We start from the raw sequence: 20,969 nt of genomic DNA, 5'->3' as shown, positions 1-20,969 counted from the left end.
ATATTCAATTGCATTTAGGCAAGCATCCATGCGATAATAGTCTATCCGTCCTAATTAAGTTGAGACTATTTCAAATTGAGTTTTTTTAAACTCAATTTAGTATGGAGAGAGGAAGTATGTTTAATTACACCCTCTAAAACCCGGGAGAGGATCCCCTGCTGTGCACAAATCACAGCAGGGCCCTGCTGCCCCTCACAAACAATTTTAAAATATTAAATTTTTATTTTTTTTTTATAAAAAAATAATAATATAAAATGGTGGTGTATGGGGCAGCAGGCCCTGCTGTGATTTGTGCACAGCAGGGGATCCTCTCCCCTAAAACCCTCCCCCATTTCCCGTACAATTAGGGTTTATACACAACACACAATCTCCTCCGCCATTTCCACAGCCATGAGCCTTCTCCGCCTCTTCCTCCGGCGCTCTGTCCGGCGGTATTCCTCCAATCCTTACCCATTCCCCAATAGTGATAGCCCTCTCCCCAATCCCTCTCCTCCGCCGTATCCTACCACCAATTTCACCCCCAATCAGTTCTCCGCCGCCGCTCAACACTCCCAGCCTCAATCCCTGGACAATTCCTCCTTCATCTCGCAGCGCTCCTACGGATTCTCCTCCGCAGAGGAAGCCGCCGCCGAACGCCGCCGCCGCAAGCGCAGGCTCCGGATCGAGCCGCCTCTCTACGCCCTCCGCCCCAACCCTCAATCCCCTCCTCCCTCCGCCGCCGACGCCTCCGACAGAGGCCGCCTCCCCGATTCGACCTCAGCTCTCGTTGGCCCCCGCCTCAACCTCCACAACCGCGTCCAGTCTCTCATCCGCGCCGCCGATCTCGACTCCGCCTCCTACGTCGCCCGCCAAGCCGTTTTCCAGCGCGTCCGCCCCACCGTCTTCACCTGCAACGCCATTGTCGCCGCGATGTGCCGCGCCAAGCGCTACGACGACGCCAAAGCCCTCTTCCACTACTTCTTCCGCCAGGCGAGTATTGTGCCCAGCATTATTTCCTATAATTACCTAATTGCGTCTCACTGTGAATCGAAAGAGGTCGATTTGGCGCTGGAAGTCTGTAAAGAGATTCTAGAAAGCGCTCCCTTTTGCCCCTCGGCTGTTACCTATCGCCACCTGACGAAGGGGCTGGTCGTCGCCGGGCGGATGGATGACGCTGTGGCTTCGCTTCGCGAGATGTTGCACAAGGGCAACGGCGCAGACTCTCTGGTTTACAACAATGTGATTCTAGGTTTCTTGAATTTGGGGAATTTAGAGAAGGCTAATGAGTTCTTTGATGAGTTGAAGGAGCGGTGTACGGTGTATGATGGGGTGGTGAATGCGACGTTCATGGATTGGTTCTTTAGCCAGGGAAGGGCGAAGGAGGCGATGGAGTCTTACCGGGATTTAATGGCTAGGGAGTATAGGATGGTGCCTGCTACGCGAAATGTGTTGCTGGAGACGCTATTGAAGCACGGGAAAAAGGATGAAGCTTGGGAGTTGTTTCATGGCATGTTGGATGATCACACGCCGCCTACTTTCCAAGCAGTGAATTCGGATACTATCAGTATGATGGTTAATGAGTGCTTTAAGGAAGGGGATGTTGAAAAGGCGAAGGATGTTTTCAAGAGGACGGGTAAGGGAGCCAAGTCGAAGCCTTTTTATATGGATGTGGCTGGCTATAACAATATGATTACGAGACTCTGTGAGCTTGAGATGATGGATGAAGCAGATCAGTACTATAAGCAGCTGTTGGAGAAGTCATTAGTCCCTGATGTTAATACATTTAAGACGTTGATTGATGCGTACATTAAGGTAGACAGGGTCGAGACGGTGATTCGGAAGTTCACGGAGATGGCTGAGTCGGGTTTGAGGATTATCCCTCCTTACGTGAATAAGTGGTTTGCCTTCATAATTGAGAAGGGAAAAGCTTCTGATTGTTTACCAATTCTGTCGAAAATGACAGAGAGAGAACCAAAGCCGGATGTCATGACCTATGATATTGTGATAAGGGGCCTTGTTCAGGAAGGTAATTTTGATGCCACTCCCAATCTGCTGAGAGAGATGATGACGCAGGGAATTGGAACTACGCCTTTGCTGAAGGAATTCGTCTTGGGTGTTTTTGATGGACTAGGTCGGCGGGTGGAAATTGAGAATATTTTCAACTTTACACACCAGAGTCCTTATCAAGGACCACGAGGTCCATCAAGTGCAGAAAGGCCCCCTGCAATGGCGGAACAAGGGGGAAGACCACCGGCATTGCCTTGGCAAGCAGCTAATCCTCTGCAGATGTCTAATGCAAATAAGTATGCTCAACAGACTTCTGCAATTCAGTATACTCAACAGACTTCTGCAAATCAGTATACACGACAGACTTCCGGGAATCAGTATACACAACAGACTTCTGGGAATCAGAATACACAACAGACTTCTGGGAATCAGTATGCTCAACAGAGTTACGGGAATCAGCATACAGAACAGGGTTATGCAAATCAGAATGCACAACAAGGTTATCCAACTCAGCATACACAACAAGGTTATCCAAATCAGCATACACAACAAGGTTATCCAAATCAGCATACACAACAAGGTTATGCGAATCAGTTTGCACGACATGGAAGTCAGCCTCAAACGATGCAGGAGATGGCACATTCACATCCAATGCCAGAGCAGGAAGTTGAGTACCGCTATGCGGCAGGGAGAAATGGAGCTTAACTTAAACTGGATGATTGGATTCAATTCGATTGTTTTCAAGTATTTAAAGGTATTTATTACTGTTCTGTTTGAGCAGGCTATTTTGGCTCCATGGAGACTGCAAATTGACAAGAGCATGATCTTGAGAAATTTTTGTTAGAGTCACTTTTGTGTAGCTTATTATAGGTGAAAGATGATTCTAGCTCCATGTTCTTGAGTATATTTCTGAGCTGAAACTCTTCAGTATAAGAATTAAAGGGTTTGTGACTGATGACAATAATTTTATCAATATATTGGGTATTGTAGTCATGTTTGTTCTACTTTATTCTTTTCAATGTGAAACATTGCTACATAATCTTGCTGCTTGAAATTCCATAAAACAACCGGGAACTTCAAGGTTGATGAGATAAGAAGCATAATAAAATGAAAGATGAGATTGCAAGTTTCAAGTTATGTGTTAATTTCATTTAAAGCTGGACTTCACTCTATGATTTTTATATTTAGTTTGGTAAATATTTGAGGCTTGTTATTATAGTACCTCATTTCATTTGGTTATTACTATGAGAACCCAAGTCTGTTTCAATTACTCATTTTTTGTTATTACTCATCTCATTTCTTAATTCTGCTAGAAATTTTCTTGAGGATTTTCTTTTTGGCAGCTAGGGACCTTTAATTGAGCCTGTAATACTTAGTTGACCAAATTGTTAGATTTGAAATACAGATCAGAAATGGGAAAAATAGCAAAGAAAGAACTTTTTCAACTTCACCAAGTGATATTTTTTGGACTTTTAAATTAAATAAGTACTATGTTCGTTCTTTGTAATAACTATTTGCCTCTTGGAGATTTTTATTCAATGGTGATAAATTTGTGTTCATCTACCATAAATTGAGGTTGACAAATCAGATTATTTTTATCAAAAGCAGAGCAAGACTAATTTTAAGCAATATCCTAATATTACACATCAATATTATCTATTCAATCAAACAACATTTATCAGACTACCTGCCACATCATCAAGACAAGCAAATAGCCCAGCAATAGTCTAGCCATAGCCTAGCCACATCACTCCTAATTATATAAAATAAATAATAATTGACAATCACACAAAATACGGAATTAAATTTACGACACAGATACGGAAAAACTCAATAATAATATTAAAATTTTAAAAAGTACATTAATTAAAAAAACACAACTAAGAATGAGTTTGTCCCAGATAAAGTGGAACATAAAATATTCAAGGATGTCTCTATAAAAGAGAAACAACCAAGAATGATTTTGTCTCACATCAAAAGTGGAACATAAAATATTCAAGGATGTCTCTATAAAAGAGAAACAACCAAGAATGATTTTGTCTCACATCAAAAGTGGAACATAAAATATTCAAGGATGTCTCTATAAAAGAGAAACAACCAAGAATGATTTTGTCCCACATCGAAAGTGGAACATAAAACATTCAAGGATGTCTCTATAAAAGAGAAACAACCAAGAATGATTTTGTCCCACATCGAAAGTGGAACATAAAACATTCAAGGATGTCTCTATAAAAAAGAAACAACCAAGAATGATTTAGTCCCACATCGAAATTGAAACATAAAATATTCAAGGATGTCTCTATAAAAGAGAAACAACCAAGAATGAGTTTTTCTCACATCAAAAGTGGAACATAAAACATTCAAGGATGTCTCTATAAAAGAGAAAACAACCAATAATGATTTTGTCTCACATCGAAAGTGGAACATAAAACTTTCAAGGATGTCTTTATAAAAGAGAAACAACCAAGAATGAGTTTGTCCCACATCGAAAGTGGAACATAAAACATTCAAGGATGTCTCTATAAAAGAGAAACAACCAAGAATGATTTTGTCCCACATCGAAAGTGGAACATAAAACATTCAAGGATGTCTCTATAAAAGAGAAACAACCAAGAATAAATTTCATAATAATAACATTAAATAAAAAAAATTTTAAAATCGGCTGGGTGATGCGCTCGGCGATCCGGACCCTGCAATGGCGCCGAGCGCCCATATATCGCCTAGCGCTAGGCGATTTTTTTTCGGAAAACCGCTAGGCGGTTGCAATGGTTCGCCGAGCGCACAGCCTAGCGCCGGGGCTCGGCTAGGCGGTGCGCTAGGCGCCATTGTGGATGCTCTTAACCCCGGCATTATTGGTATTTGCCTTTCCGCCCCCAAATCTTTGCAAGAATTCCCAAATCCAATCCCACAAATGCAACACTATATAAGTCCCAATCCCTCCGATCAAACCATAGGGAATCGAATATGTCAACGGCATCAACATCAACGTCACGAACGCCGGAATGGCCTGCCCCATATCCCCCCACTCCACCTCCGCCGCCGCCCTCATCATCATCGCCCCCACCACTATCAGCGGCGGCCGCACCGCCCACGCCGGTATCGACGCCAGCAGCGGCGTGAAGAAGAACGCCACCATGAAGTACCCCGCCACCGTCAGCGCCGTCAACCCCGTCCTCCCCCCCTCCCTTATCCCCGCCGACGACTCCACTAACGCCGTCACCGGCGACGTCCCCAGCACAGACCCAACCACGGTCGCCGCCGCGTCCGACACGAACGCCATGGAAGCCGACGACGGTGTAGGAGAAGTAGGCGTTGGCGCCAATGCCGGGGGCCAAGGCGAGGGGGAGGTTGGCGAAGAGGCCCATGATGGCGGAGCCGATGAGGGAGGAGGCGGCCGTGGCGACGATGAGGTCTTTGCGGGTTTTGTCGAGGCAGGCGGCGTAGCCAGGGTTGATTGGGTGGAATTTGCAGGAGGCGTCGGGGGGGGTTGGGGCCGAGGGGGGTGCAGTCGGAGATGGAGCAGGTGCCGCCGGAGTCGGAGAGGATGGCGGCGTTGACGGCGAGGATGTAGGCCATGGTGATGAACGTGGCGGTGCCGACGCGGAGCTCGGTGGTGAAGGAGGTGCGGCGCTCGGTGAGATTGAAGTGCTTCCCGACGCGGGATTTGGCGACATAGGCGTTGAGGCGGCTGATTCGGGACTGCGCCGCGGAGGAAGGCGGCGGTGGTGGTGGGCCGGATTCGAATTCCATTGTTGAGTGTTGGTTTTTGGGAGGATCTTGAAACCCTTTATATTGCATATCTTTTTTATAGCTACTATTTGCTAGCTGGCTGAATTTTAATTTAAATTTGAGTACATAAAAGTGATAAAAAAAAGGAAAACAAAATTCATTGAAGTATTACTCGTGTTATTACTTAAATTATAATTTTTGATCCTCTTCTCGTCAATCTCAACATTTAAAACTTGTTGATTTAATCATAATTTTTGTATATTTTTCAATTGTTCTACACAATTAAAATTTTGATGGAATTTTTTGTGACTTTTGTACTTTTCGTCATTATATATTCGCTAATTATAAAATAATCATCTGAAATATATCATCATAATATAGAACAATGCTAAATGTATCAAGCAGTTAATCAAAAAGTATGATTTAAATAAAAATTTTATGTAAAAAAATGAATTGTTAATAATGAACATAGCATTGGTATTTATTGTGATTCTTCTTTACCGTCCAAACCAAATTCATCCCCACTTTTGCCCTATGACTTTTTTCTCATATGACTTTATTTGATTCATCATTTAATTCATCTCCTCTTTTCTCCTAGGACTGTTGTTTGATCCATCATTAAAATTTAGTTCCCTCTTTTAGTCATTATTTATCTGTACATTGATGTCAATGGGATATAGTTGACCTAATATCCATTTGAACATAATGAGATAGAGCTTCCATATGAAAATAATCCGACCCAACTTTCAATACAAGCTACTACGGTTAGGGATTTGAGTTAATTCTTTAATCGAATAATCAACTAATTAGTTTGGTTATTAATTTTTTAATCGACTAATTAGTTCGACTATTAACCGAACAAATGATTAACCATCACAAGACTTAGTGACTGATGTTAGTGACCCAACTAATTTTTCGATAAATGAATAAGAGAATCCATGATGGGGCACTCTAAAGTTCGCCCTATAGGGTGCCCTATGCTCCGCCACATCAGCATTCTATCCTCCTACCCTTCCACCTGCAGTGGGACGCCCTAAAGTTCGCCCTTTTTCACTACTATTTTGTTAATTAATTTTTTATGTTTTCAAATATGTCATGCAAAATTATAAAAAAAATACTATGATTAAAGGCAAATCCTACATTACTAATTAATTTTTTTTTTACAAGAGTTATAAATAAAAAACAAGTTCACTAAATCCTACATTACTAATCCTTCATTCCCAGCTTGCGGCGCAAATCATCGATCATCCACTTGAGGTATTCGGTTTTGCCCGGGTCCTCGCACTGCATGATGGCGTGGTGCGTGTCCAACAACATCCTCCAGTTGGCGGCCGCCACCAACTCCGCGTAGGCATGTCCCGCACCCGAAGTCGGGGCCGGGGCCGGGTTCGGGGCCGTGGCCTGTAAGGATGCCTTCGCCTTGCCCTTGTTCTTGGCAGCCTTGACGCCAATGGGACGCCGGGAGGACATCGGTGCGCCGCTGTCGCTGCTCGTATAATCACTGACGGCGGTGTTCTTCGTCCTCTTCGCCGCAGCCGATAGGGGCATAATCCCTCCTTGGAACTTTTGCTTATCCTTCAAGATGAGCCAGGAGTTGTAATGCTTGAAATCGCCGTACAATGAAATGTACGACGCAAGCGCTTTATCGCGAACATCAGTCAAACTCTCGCTGCTGCCCTGCTCCCTCAAGCACTTCTCGTACTCCACCGAGAACAAATTGACCTGCTTCTTCACCTGATCCCAGTGCTTGCGGACCTGCTCCATATGGCGCTTGTAGGCGGCCGCCGTCTTGGCCTCGTTGTAGCGATCAGCGATGCGCTCCCAATACGCGATTTGCTTTTGGTTGTTGGCAAACACCGGGTCCTCTGAAATATCAATCCAACACCTAACCTAACCAAGACGATGGTTTCATCCGGGTTGTAGTTCGTCCTCCCTGGGGCGAACTCTTCATTCTTCTCCGGAGACGGCAACTTCTGGGCCCTTTGCCTGTTCCGCTTCTTCTTGGTGGCGGAGCCCGAGGCGGCGGCGGCAGCGGCGGGGTGGGACGTGGGCGCGGGCACAGCTGAGAGACGGCTCCATGTCTGACAGCCCGTACGAATCCGTATTGAAATCGGGATCATACTGGGTGTTGGAGTCAAAGGGTCGGTATTCATCAGGGTCTGTACCCGGCCACCGTGCACCACCACTGAACATCAGACTATTCGGACTTGGGTAATGGAAGAATGAGAATGGAAGAGTGGAGTGAATGGAAGAGTGAAGTTGGGGGTATATATATAATAAATTTTGAAGAATTAAAAAAAACGCATTGTATCGTCCGCGTGACCCGCAGTGGGGCGGACGATACCGCGGACGATGTGTGGTCGAAGCCCTATCGTCTGCGGACGAAGCATAGGGCGCGGACGATGGATGTGCCATCATCCGCATGGCTACAATACCCCACTGTGGATGTCCTAATAGCCGATCAATTATGGGTCAATTTTTCAACTATTAGCCCTTGAGAATACATAGTCGTCATCGTTATATAATACTAGTCGAAATTAGCTATGTTTTAAAGATAAATAGTATAGTAATCCCCAACAGATAAATCACCTATTAGTGCAATGATATGTTTTTTTTATGAATTTATTTGATTAGAATGACGTCTCACAATAGAATATGCATTTGTATATACCCTTAAATATAAATTTCACGTTTTTCACGTCACTTGTGACAAATAAAAAATAAAAATAAAAATCCTACACTGCAGGAGGAAAAAAAAGTGGTTGAAGAAAGCTATAAATAACGAAAAAAATCTGATTACTGATGGAGTACGTACTAAACAAGCCCAACAGCAGTAAAGCCCATCAGCCTAAAGCCCAAGAAAGAGTATCAGTTCGGCATGACTAAAGAGTATCAGTCCGGCATGACTAAAGAGTTCAGTTCGGCACAACCAAAGAGTTCGGCCCCAGCCTACAGCTCGGTAAAAGCCAACCAATCAAACTCTGCTCTCAGGTCGGCATCAAGCTCTACTCTCAGATCGGCAAAAGCTGCTCGGCAATAATTCAGCAGTTCGGTCTCAGTATTCGACCGAACTAGGAGATAGTGGACTCATGCAGGATTTCCACCTCCACTACACCCACGATCTATTTAGTGGTGTCAAGCAGTCATTAACTCATGCAGGATAGTGGACCCATGCAAGATCGCCACGATCTCCACGACATCCACTACCTAGTAAATGGTGCTGCATGCCACGATCTTGGTCCTTTGTATAAATAGAACCTAGATCAGATAGATAGGGAGACTCTCTCGCTCTCTAGAGATCAAATATAAAATAGCAAGTCTGTATTGTAAGCTGTAGAGAAACAGATCAAGCAATACAACTCTGCCCTCTTTTCTTCCCGTGGACGTAGATTTACCTCAGTAAATCGAACCACGTAAATTCATTGTGTCGTGATCTTTATTCTCTACCAGCATTCATCACCATCAGAAATTCGCGGATTCATCACTGGCGCCGTCTGTGGGAAACAGAGAACCAAATTTGTGATAAAGCGAATTTTTGACCCTTTTTCCACCCAAAAAAAAAAAAATGCATACCAGATCACATAACACCCATAATACCGTTCGTGATAACCGTGAGGAAGCTAGTCCAGCTCGCAGGTCTGAAAAACGGCCTCGGGAGACATCTACCTCCGGTTCTCACGAAGAAGGAACAAGCCACTCCAAGAGAGATCGCACCGAGTCTTCCCAGCAGCCCGATTTAAATGAAGCTGTCAAGCTGTTCTTGGCCGAGAAGCAGGAGGAGTTCTTAACCTTCCTGCAGAAGAGCCAACAGCCGGAGAAGACAACGGCGGATTCTCCCTCCTCATCCAGACATGAAAGTCACTACCGCAGTAGTGACGTGTCTTCCAGGAGAAAGAATCCTCAACCCCGACATGTTCCTATTCCTCCTCGGTACCGGAACCACAGGAGAACTCCATCTCCTCCGTACCGAAGAGATGTCGGGTTCGCCATGTACGGAGCATTAAAGACTCCGTTCTCGGAGGATATCACCCGAACTCCTTTGCCGCGGAACTACCGAACTCCGTCGATAACCTATGACGGACTCGTGGATCCTCATGATTTCTTGGGACGCTATCAATATAACATGGCGAACCAGGGTCTCAACGAGGTCCACATGTGCAAGCTGTTTCCCGAGCTGCTCATCGGGAACGCAAGAAGATGGTTCGATAGCCTCCCCCAAGGCAGCATTAGATCTTACCGAGATCTAATGGATGCATTCCATAGGAGGTTCTTTCAGAAAGCGGAAGTCCGAATCACTTCGGCTCAGCTGCTTTCCATTCGTCAAGGTCGCGACGAAAAAATCAGCGACTTTATGACAAGATTCCACAAGGAATGCCTGCAAGTAGACGATCTCAACGATCTGCTTGTCATCTCGGCATTCCAAAATGGAATCCTGCCCGGAGCTCTCTACAGGAAGCTCGTTGAGTGCGGTCCGCAGACAGCTCAGGAAATGTGGGACATTGTGGACCAGTACTCCCGGGCCGATGAGGCAGACCGTCGCAAACGGTCGTTAGACAGCTCATCGTCCCGAGAAGACAGAAGGAAGCCCGATCATAGCGATCGGGGGCATCCTCGCCGGACTCCATTTGAAAGAATTCAAAGGGCTCCGGTGCAAGACAGATTGGGACCCCCGTCTCAATCCCGAGAAGCCGCCCGCTCAGTTCGTACCGCTGAACAAGTCAAGAGCGGAAATTTTCGAACTACATTCCGATATGTTCGAAAGACCAAAGCGGATGACGAAATCAGCCGCGCGGCGACCTCAGGATCAATATTGCTCCTTCCATCAAACCCACGGTCACGATACCGAGGAGTGCCGAAATTTGGCTGCAGGTATTGATGTTCTTGTGAAAACAGGAACGTTAAAAAAATACCAAAGCAAGCAGCCGAAAAAGAACAAAAGGCAGAGAGGTGCGAACTGCAATCCTCAGGATCCGAAAAGGCATGAGGATCCCGAAGACGACGACGAGCCGCAATATGATGGAGTAATCCAGACTATTGATGCTCTCCCTGCCGGGAAGACTAAGTCGTCCCTAAAAGCAGAACGCAGAGGTTCCAATCAAGAGGAGCCAACACATAAAAGGCTGAAGAAAGACGAAGTGATTACATTTTCAGATGCCGATCCCGTCCCAGCCATCTCTCCTCACCAAGACGCTATTGTCATTCAAGCCGGAGTGGCAAACAAACTGATCCACAGAGTATTTGTGGATACAGGAGCGTCAGTCAGCATTCTTTTTAAAGAATGTTTCGATAAAATGGAAGTGGATCCAGCTCGGCTCAGTCCGGCTCCACTTCCTCTGAAAAGTTTCGCCCAGGAGGACACCCGCCCTGAAGGTATTATCAGCCTTCCGATCACGGTGGGAAAAGCGCCTACAAGCTCCAATACGATGATCGAGTTCTTTGTGGTGAAAGCTCGGTCCCCGTACAACATCATCCTGGGGAGAGACTGGCTCAACACAGTTCGGGCCGTTTGCTCTACTTATCACCTCACCATCAAGATCCCCACTAAAGGTGGGATAGCGGTCATCCGAGGTGATCAAAAGAGAGCAAAAGAATGTCTGCAGATTGCGCTTAAAAGTGCCGAGCAATCAGTTCGGCACCATCAAGCATAGCAATCACAGCAACCGGAGTCAAAGGCAAGCGAGATGACCGAAGTCACTTCAGAGCCGAACTCAATGACCGTTCAGTTATACGAAGATGATCCATCCAGAACGGTCAAGATCGGCTTCGCAGGAACGCCTCTACTCCGGGAAAAGACCATTCAGCTCCTCAAGGAGTACAAAGATGTCTTTGCATGGTCTCCGTTGGACATAACCGGAGTGCCCCCCGAGGTAATCACTCATCGGTTAAATATTGATCCTTCAATCCGGCCAGTAAAACAGAAGCAAAGACTCTTTGCGGCAGAAAGAAGCCAAGTCATCCATGACGAAGTCCGCCAATTACTAAAAGCGGATGTACTATTCGAGGTGAAATATCCTTCTTGGGTGGCCAATCCTGTGATGATCAAGAAAAAAGAAGGAGGATGGCGGATGTGCATAGATTTTACCGATCTAAACAAGCACTGTCCTAAAGATTGTTATCCCCTTCCGAATATAGATAAAAAAGTAGAAGCTTTGATCGGCTTCGAAATTTTCTGTTTTCTTGATTTATACAAAGGATATCACCAAGTGTTGATGGATGAGAGTGACGCTCCGAAAACAGCTTTCATTACCGATTTCGGCATTTTCGCTTATAAAAAGATGCCATTCGGTTTAAAGAATGCCGGAGCCACTTATCAAAGGATGGTAGACAAGCTTTTTCGGCACCTAATCGGAAAGCAGGTTGAAGTGTATGTCGACGACATAGTTGTCAAAAGCAAAAGCACTTCGGAGTACGAAGACAACCTCAAATCCACTCTCGACGTGCTCCGAAAAGCCAACCTCAAACTCAACCCCCAAAAATGTACCTTTTTGGTAGATTCGGGAAAATTTCTGGGTTGTTGGGTTTCAAAGGACGGACTCAAGGCAAATCCATCAAAAGTTCAAGTTATTCAGAACATGGCGATGCCGAAATCCATACACGATGTGCAAAGACTAACTGGATGTCTAGCCGCATTGAATAGATTCCTTTCCCAAGCAGCCGAAAAGCAACTACCGTTCTTCAAAGTGTTAAAAAAGGCACCAAAGTTTGAGTGGGGAGCCGAGCAGAAAAAGGCTTTTGACGAGCTCAAAAGTTATTTAGCCAAGCTTCCAATTCTCTCTGCTCCAACAGATGCCGAAGTGATTTTCTTATACTTAGCGGCATCCGATCAAACCATTAGCGCGGTGCTTGTACGAGAAGAAGGCCCAAAGCAGTTTCCCATCTACTTTACAAGCCGAGCATTAAGAGGTCCAGAAACAAGGTATCAACCTCTGGAAAAAATTGCTCTGGCGTTAGTAAATGCAGCAAGGAGACTGCGGCCATACTTCTATGCTCACAAGGTATGCGTCTTAACCGATCTGCCTCTTCGGCAAGTTTTGACCAAGCCAGAAGCATCAGGCAGAATCGCCAAATGGGCCATAGAGCTGGGAGAACACTCAATCGAGTACCTACCTCGAAAAGCCATCAAGGGACAAGCCTTGGCAGATTTTCTTGCAGAGGCCAAGTTCGATCAAGCAATCCCTGTCATTGCCGAACAGAAAAATTCTGCCAATGCCGAACTAGCACAGCCCTTGGAATCCGAAGAAGAGCCGCCGGACTGCTGGAGTGGATTCGTAGATGGAGCTTCGAATAAAACGGGAAGTGGAGCTGGTATTCTACTTATCGCTCCCGACGGACACGAGGTAACTTATTCACTTCGTTTCTTATTCCCAACTACTAATAACGAAGCCGAATACGAAGCCCTCCTGGCCGGACTCCAGTTAGCGCAAAGTCTGCTCGTCAAATCTCTCAAAGTCCATTGTGATTCACAAGTCATAGTAAATCACATGTTGGGTACAAGTGAAGCTCGTGACGAGAGAATGAAGAAGTATTTGGACAAAGCGCAAAGCATCAGCCGAAGTTTCTCCTATTTTCGGATAATCCGCATTCCCAGAGCGGAAAATAGCCGAGCAGATACCTTAAGTAAGTTGGCCTCAGATCCGAGCTCAAAGGCGGAAGAATTAATGCATCGAAGCATTGATGAAGCCGAGGTACATTCAGTATCCAGCTCGCCGAACTGGATGACGCCGATCTTGCAGTATCTGGATCAAGTACAATTGCCCGAGGATAAGAGAGAAGCTCGGAAGATCACGTGCCGAGCACTTCGATACGAACTTCATGAAGGAGTCCTCTTTAGAAAGTCTTACCTCCAGCCGTTATTGCGGTGCGTAGGACCAGAAGAGACGGACTACATCCTCAGAGAAGTTCATGAAGGATCGTGCGGTAGCCACATCGGAGCCAGAGCTTTAGCTAAAAAAGTTCTGAGATGGGGATATTATTGGCCAACCATGGTACAAGAGGCAGTGCAGCTCGTCAAGAAGTGTACGAAGTGCCAAATTCATGCAAATGTCCCAAGGATGCCGCAGACCGATCTATACACTATGCAAAGCCCTTGGCCTTTCATGCAATGGGGCATAGACATAGTGGGACCACTTCCTCAAGCTCCTCGGCAAATGAAATTCCTTATCGTTGCCGTGGACTCTTCACGAAGTGGGTGGAGGCTGAACCATTAGCTACGATAACGAGCTCAAAGGCATTGGACTTCGTCTGGAAGAACATAGTGTGCCGATTTGGCATACCCCACATCCTCATCTCGGATAACGGGACTCAGTTCACCGACAAGACGTTCAAGAATTGGTGCCAAGAGCTGAATATTCAACAGCGGTTCACTTCGGTCTCTCATCCACAAGCAAACGGACAAACGGAGGTAACAAATCGTATCCTGGTGAAAGGGTTAAAAGCTCGGTTAGAACAAGCCAAAGGACAATGGGTAGAAAATCTCCCTCAAGTCCTATGGTCCTACCGAACTACACCCACAACCTCCAACGGTGAAACTCCGTACAGTCTTGCGTACGGCACTGAAGCCGTGATTCCGGTGGAGATCGGCATACCCAGTCCCCGAACTCTAAATTTCTCGGCAGAAATGAATGACGACGGACTGAGAGCCGAGCTAGATCTTGCCGAAGAAAGAAGAGAATTGGCATGCATAAAAGCAGCCAAGTACAAGGAGCAAGTAGCCCGGTATTACAACCAAAGGGTGAAGAAGCTGCAATTTCAAGTGGGAGATCTCATCTTGAGAAACAACGAAGTAAGCCGAGCAGAAAAGCTGGGCAAGCTCGAACCCACATGGGAAGGTCCGTATCGGGTGTCAGAAGTCCTCGGCAAAGGGTCTTACAAATTGGCTTACATGTCAGGAGAACAGGTACCCCGAACATGGCACATTTCCAACCTCAAGAAGTTCCATTTGTAAGAGACAGTCCGGTCAGTCAGTCTTGAGTCCTGTTCGATCAATGTGCTTTCTTTGGTTTGCTTGGTCTTTGTTTGTCTATGTGCGTTTTGTCTATGTGCGTTTTGTCTATGTGTGTTTTGTCTGTCTCTGTGCGTGTCGTCTCTTACAAATGTTACTGAGGTATCTTGTTCTTCGAAGGCTGATCCCCTTCTTAGAACATATACAAGCCAACGATTGTGAGTCAAAGCTTCTAAAGAGGATACAAGACCACAATTCAGCTTAAACAAGCAGTTCGTCTAAAACGAGCTGCAATAAGCCAACGATTGTGAGTCAAAGCTTCTAAAGAGGATACAAGACCACAATTCAGCTTAAACAAGCAGTTCGTCTAAAATGAGCTGCAATAAGCCAACGATTGTGAGTCAAAGCTTCTAAAGAGGATACAAGACCACAATTCCGCTTAAGAAACAAGCACTTCGTCTGAAACGAACTGCAATAAGCCAACGATTGTGAAGTCCAAGCTTCTAAAGAGGATACAAGACCACAATTCGGCTTAAAAATCAAGCACTTCGTCTGAAACGAACTGCAACAAAAGTCCGATTCACGCGATAAAACTTGCCTGAATTAGGACAAGGGAAAGTCCGATCCACGCGATAAAACTCGCCGAATTAGGACAAGGGAAAGTCCGATCCCCAAATTAGGACAACGGAAAGTCCGATCCGAGCGATAAAACTCGCCAAATTAGGACACAAACCAAGTCCGGTCAAAGAAGAGTTCACTTCATCAGACCGAGGACAAACATCCACTTACCCCGTACCTTTATCCAGAATGCCGAAGTGATTCACTTCGCTTTCCGGGGGGGTAGTGATGGAGTACGTACTAAACAAGCCCAACAGCAGTAAAGCCCATCAGCCTAAAGCCCAAGAAAGAGTATCAGTTCGGCATGACTAAAGAGTATCAGTCCGGCATGACTAAAGAGTTCAGTTCGGCACAACCAAAGAGTTCGGCCCCAGCCTACAGCTCGGTAAAAGCCAACCAATCAAACTCTGCTCTCAGGTCGGCATCAAGCTCTACTCTCAGATCGGCAAAAGCTGCTCGGCAATAATTCAGCAGTTCGGTCTCAGTATTCGACCGAACTAGGAGATAGTGGACTCATGCAGGATTTCCACCTCCACTACACCCACGATCTATTTAGTGGTGTCAAGCAGTCATTAACTCATGCAGGATAGTGGACCCATGCAAGATCGCCACGATCTCCACGACATCCACTACCTAGTAAATGGTGCTGCATGCCACGATCTTGGTCCTTTGTATAAATAGAACCTAGATCAGATAGATAGGGAGACTCTCTCGCTCTCTAGAGATCAAATATAAAATAGCAAGTCTGTATTGTAAGCTGTAGAGAAACAGATCAAGCAATACAACTCTGCCCTCTTTTCTTCCCGTGGACGTAGATTTACCTCAGTAAATCGAACCACGTAAATTCATTGTGTCGTGATCTTTATTCTCTACCAGCATTCATCACCATCAAAAATTCGCCGATTCATCACTTACAAAAAACTAAAAATTGACAGCAATCTTTTGAGAGAGAGAAGAAGAGAAAAATGGAAGCTGTTGGCAGCACCCCATTCACCTTCTCTTCACCGCTGCTTTCACCTCCTTCCCAATTGCAGAAAACTGCCGTCTTCTTCTCTTCTTCTCCAAAGCAAATCGCAAAGGATTCCTTCAAATCTCCCAAGATTTGTTGCAAGTTTCCCGAGAATGAGGTTGGAGCGACGCAAGGGTTTTCGACTAAAACGGATGAGTACAACATCGCCATGAAGAAGCTGATGATGAACCCTTACGAATATCATCACGAATTCGGTCAGTCACATTAATTCTTGAAAAAAGAGGAATCTTGAACGCGCGTGTGTGATTTTGCTATTTTGCTTCCGTTTTTAGCTGTTTTGTTCCAATTGGATTTCATTTTAGGGGTTTTCTTTAGCTGAACTATCTCCTATTCAAAAACAAGAAACATATGAGAATCTGGTGGGGCAAAGTGGTTTGTTTGTGTTGGCAAGTTTTACTCTTTTTCAACTATTCTGTTATAATAGATCGTAAAGTAGCTTTTACTCATAGTTTTCTGGGCTTAATTGACTTAAATCACATGACATGATGCTAGAAAAGTGGATCTAAATGATGTCAACTGACTATTATACTCTTCTTTCCTCGAAAAATAGAGACTTTGGGGATGGGAAAGTAAATGAAGTAGCGTTAGTGGATAGTGGGACTCACGTCATTAGTAGAAGTAGACTAATTTTGATAGACAGAATAAAATGGCAAGGGGTTCTGCACTCTTCTAGGTGGTTTCTTTGTTTATTGTTTTACTATGTGCAAAACTGTGTTACATTGAGCACTATTGTGTGTTTGGTTCAAGAATGAGGTTTGAGGTTGGATACTTCATGCATACTGTTTTGTTTGATGGCACTGTAGAATCTTGGTGTCTTGTTAAACGGAGCAATGTGTTTCGATTTTGTTTATAACGCTAAGATGTGTAGAAGCTGATTGGAAGTGTTATGGCTTTAGGCATGAATTATACTCTGATAACTGAGGATCTTATTGTTGGATCCCAACCTCAAAAGGTTGAAGACATCGATCATCTGAGGGAGGAAGAGAATGTGGCATATATTCTCAACTTGCAGCAGGATAGTGATGTTGCATACTGGGGAATTGACCTTCCATCTATTATAAAAAGATGTGAAGAAGTTGGAATCCGGCACATGAGAAGGCCTGTAAGCTCATCTGGTTTTTTTGCTCGTCTTCTTTCAAGCCTCTTCGTTTATGTTGAGATGAATAATGTAGTGTGTTGCATGATTTCAGGCAAAAGATTTTGATCCAGATTCCTTAAGAAATGGATTACCAAAAGCCGTGTCCTCGTTGGAATGGGCAATTTCAGAGGGTAAAGGAAGAGCATATGTTCACTGCACTGCTGGTTTGGGAAGGGCACCGGCCGTTGCAATTGCATACATGTTCTGGTTCTGCAATATGGATGTAAGTACGAATTCTACACCTTTTATTGTATATGTTTTCTGGAGCAGTTTCTGATTGATTCGTTCGCGTGCCTTTGGAGCAGCTAGACACAGCATACAAGGCGCTGACTTCAAAGAGGCCATGTGGACCTAACAGACGGGCTATTCGTGGAGCAACGTATGATCTTGCCAAGAACGACCCTTGGAAGGAGCCTCTCGATAGTTTACCTGAATATGCTTTTGAGGACATTGCAGACTGGGAAAGACAACTGATCCAGGATCGTGTTCGTGCACTTCGTGGAACTTGAGAGTTGTCAGTTATCCAGCGGAAGATTGCACTGAGACGTAACACTAGTATATTATAGACATGCCATGTGAAAATGGTATACACACCTTTGCTCTTTCTGCAGATTTTAAATCTTGTTTTACAGCAATTCTGCAGATTTAAGGATGCTGAGTTTGAACCTATGGCTATGTTCTCTTTATTTTTCACACTTTATAAATACATTTTCCATAAAAGCAATACAGTGAGACTTTTATTTACAGCAGAGACATATTTGTTGTAGCAAATACTCACTGATTGTGTTATTCAATTTCTGTTCACTATCTCTAGTAGTATGATTCGTTTCTTTGCATAATAATGACTATAACAAGGCATAAAGAATAAATATTTGTATATCCGTTTTTCCCAATTTTAATGAGTATATTCACATGCCACCTAAGTCATAAAGAAGAATTATCATATTGATAATTAATTACTAATATTAATAAACCAGGATTTATATAATAAATTATTTATTCATAGTGGGTCCGATTCGTTGTTGTCACCAAGTCTGGTATTATTGGTTGAAAGATTATTTAAATGGTAGTAGTATAAGTTAGTTTGCTAGTTAAAATGCTTTCTTTGACACCAAACATTTAAAAACAATTATTATGTGAAAGTACAGATATGTAAAATGTTTAAGGGTAGTGATTTAGAGACATAATGTCTCCAAGCCATAATACCCTTATGTCTCTTTGACATAAGATTAATTTAAATATGGACTAATATACCCTAATTGGATTATACCTACCAAATCAAATTAGATATATATCCGTATAGATTTTAACTAAATTGTAACATTCCGTTTGCATTTGTGCATTAGATTAGACTTTATTTTTACAAATATTAGGCAGATTTTTATATTTTTGAAGTAGTAGTATTAGGAAGCTAGTATATTTTATTACTATATTATTTTTATAACTTAATTATATTAGTAATGTGCTTTGTATAAGTTTGATTTTCTTTCTATTTTTTATACTTTTTATATACTATTAGTTAGTTTGTATTTTAATTTTTATGTTATTTGGTAGTTTTAATTTGTTGGTATGTGTTTGAAAGTACAATTTGTCACTGTATATTCTTTTTTAGATATGATATTGTTTATTTTGAGATTATAATATTGTTAGTTTTACATAATATGACTTGTTTTTTTAATTGTGCTATAAAATAAGTAACTATTTTAATTTTTTAATATGTATGACTTTGAAATTGAACATTATGGTGATAATAACTCAAATTTTTTATTTTAAAAAATAGTAAATAATAAATGAGTTAATAAAATATTAATTTATTTCACCATAATGAATTGAACTAAGAACTCTAATATTTTATAAAGCATATGAGAAAATATTTAATATATAAATTTAAAATATAAAATAGATGTGTTTGGAACATGTGATTATTTCTATGGTTGTTGTTCCCTAACATTTTGTCCATTAATAAAATAAATAAACTTCAAATCTTCATTTTGATGCTCTAAGAACTCAAGCAATTAATTGATTTATTAATTTTATAAATATAAATTATAGATTCAATAATGTTTTGTATTAATAAAATTAAGATTGAGTATTAAATCTATTAAGTACCTATAAGTTTAGAATTTACAAAATTTAAATAAAGTTTAAATTCATTATATTAGATTAAATTTTTTAAAAAAAAATCGTGATTTAAGTTTGAATGAAAATTCAAAATTTTAGCATCCATATATAAATAAGGGTAGATTGTGTGCTTGAAGTTAGAATGAAAAAATCGTGATTGAAGTTAAATTGTATGCTTAAATCAAGCCATCCATATAAATACACTCAAACATTCCTAAGTAAATTCTTAAATATAAATAAATGTTTTTATATGCATAATGGTAGTAGGGTATATGTACAGAACATATATTTAAATAAAAACATAAAACAATCTAAAATGACTATTTTATCCCGTTATGGCTTAGACATTATGTCTATAAATCATTTCTCAATGTTTAATTGGATTCTAATCACAGAAATGGTCAATTCGTATTGGCCAATAACTATGCTTTTGTTATTAGTGAAAGAATATCATATTGATTATAACTGTGTAGCTAGAGTATATCCATTAAATAATTCAATGATATATTAGATGACCAAGGCAGGCATTTCAAATAGAGTTATCATTTTAACTTTTCAAATTAAGAAAGTTTATAAACATTCTCATATTATAATTGGACACGTTAACTTGCATATCTAATCCAAATGTCATCATTTTCACTCAAAAATAACAAAAGAGAGGAATTATTTTTTAAATGGTCTAGTCATGAAATGGGTTTTCTGAAGCTAAATGTGATAAGTTTGAATCATAATAATTTACAAGAAGGTTATAATTAGTTTCAAATAGAGTTTTTTTTTCTTTATTTTAAATTGAACTTTTAGCTTTTACAAAATACTAAAGCAATTAAATATTAAGGTAAATTGCCAAAAACATCATTAAATTTGTTCATTTTCTAGTCAATTATGCTATTTTCAAAAATAGCTAATTATATATAATAGCCTTTTCAATTTTCTCAATCATTCTATGATCAAAATATTCGGCATCTTGTGTGTCTTCATTTTTTACTATATCGTACTTCTCCATCTTACTTTGTGTTCAACAATTTTTAAAAATTATCCAAATAGAAACTATAAATAAAAAAAATGACACATAGATCATGATTTTGTTAGCTATGAGACCATTGTAAAATGATCAAACTTATAATATAATCATATATTTTTAAAGTTGTAAAATTAGCTAAAAATTAACTAAATTTTATGATTTTTCTGATTATATAGGAGTAATTCCAATATCCATCCAAATGTCATCATCTTCTACAATTAATCAGTGGAGACAAATCCTTTTTGGAATGTATATCCAATCCAAATGTCATTATTTTCTACAATAACCAATAGTCGTTCTTGTGTAGGCAGACAATTTTTTTTTTCGTTTTCCTCTCATACAATATAACAAAGCATAAAGTTTAGCCCTCGAATTTTTTTAATTA

At 42.0% G+C, this 20,969-nt stretch overlaps 2 protein-coding genes and 1 pseudogene across 2 annotated transcripts; 2 read left to right on the top strand and 1 right to left on the bottom strand.

Annotated features, from left to right (window-relative positions):
* Positions 1–93: 93 nt before the first annotated feature.
* LOC121762312 (pentatricopeptide repeat-containing protein At1g10270-like) lies at positions 94–2,979 on the top strand. The gene is made up of 2 exons (XM_042158145.1): positions 94–140; positions 323–2,979. Exon 2 carries the CDS (start codon positions 391–393, stop codon positions 2,689–2,691), a length of 2,301 nt encoding a protein of 766 aa, XP_042014079.1. The 5' UTR covers positions 94–140; positions 323–390; the 3' UTR covers positions 2,692–2,979.
* A 1,761-nt stretch (positions 2,980–4,740) lies between these two features.
* Positions 4,741–5,736, bottom strand: LOC121760880 (annotated as a pseudogene).
* Positions 5,737–16,196: 10,460 nt separating this feature from the next.
* On the top strand, positions 16,197–18,188 carry LOC121760171 (phosphoglucan phosphatase LSF2, chloroplastic-like). Its single transcript, XM_042155792.1, has 4 exons — positions 16,197–16,498; positions 17,201–17,406; positions 17,495–17,665; positions 17,748–18,188. The coding sequence occupies exons 1-4, from the start codon at positions 16,240–16,242 to the stop codon at positions 17,949–17,951; spliced, it is 840 nt and encodes a 279-aa protein (XP_042011726.1). The 5' UTR covers positions 16,197–16,239; the 3' UTR covers positions 17,952–18,188.
* Positions 18,189–20,969: the final 2,781 nt, after the last annotated feature.

This window comes from Salvia splendens, chromosome 13, assembly GCF_004379255.2.
Source record: "Salvia splendens isolate huo1 chromosome 13, SspV2, whole genome shotgun sequence".
Lineage (NCBI taxonomy): Eukaryota > Viridiplantae > Streptophyta > Magnoliopsida > Lamiales > Lamiaceae > Salvia > Salvia splendens.
This window is presented reverse-complemented; position numbering and strand designations above follow the sequence as displayed.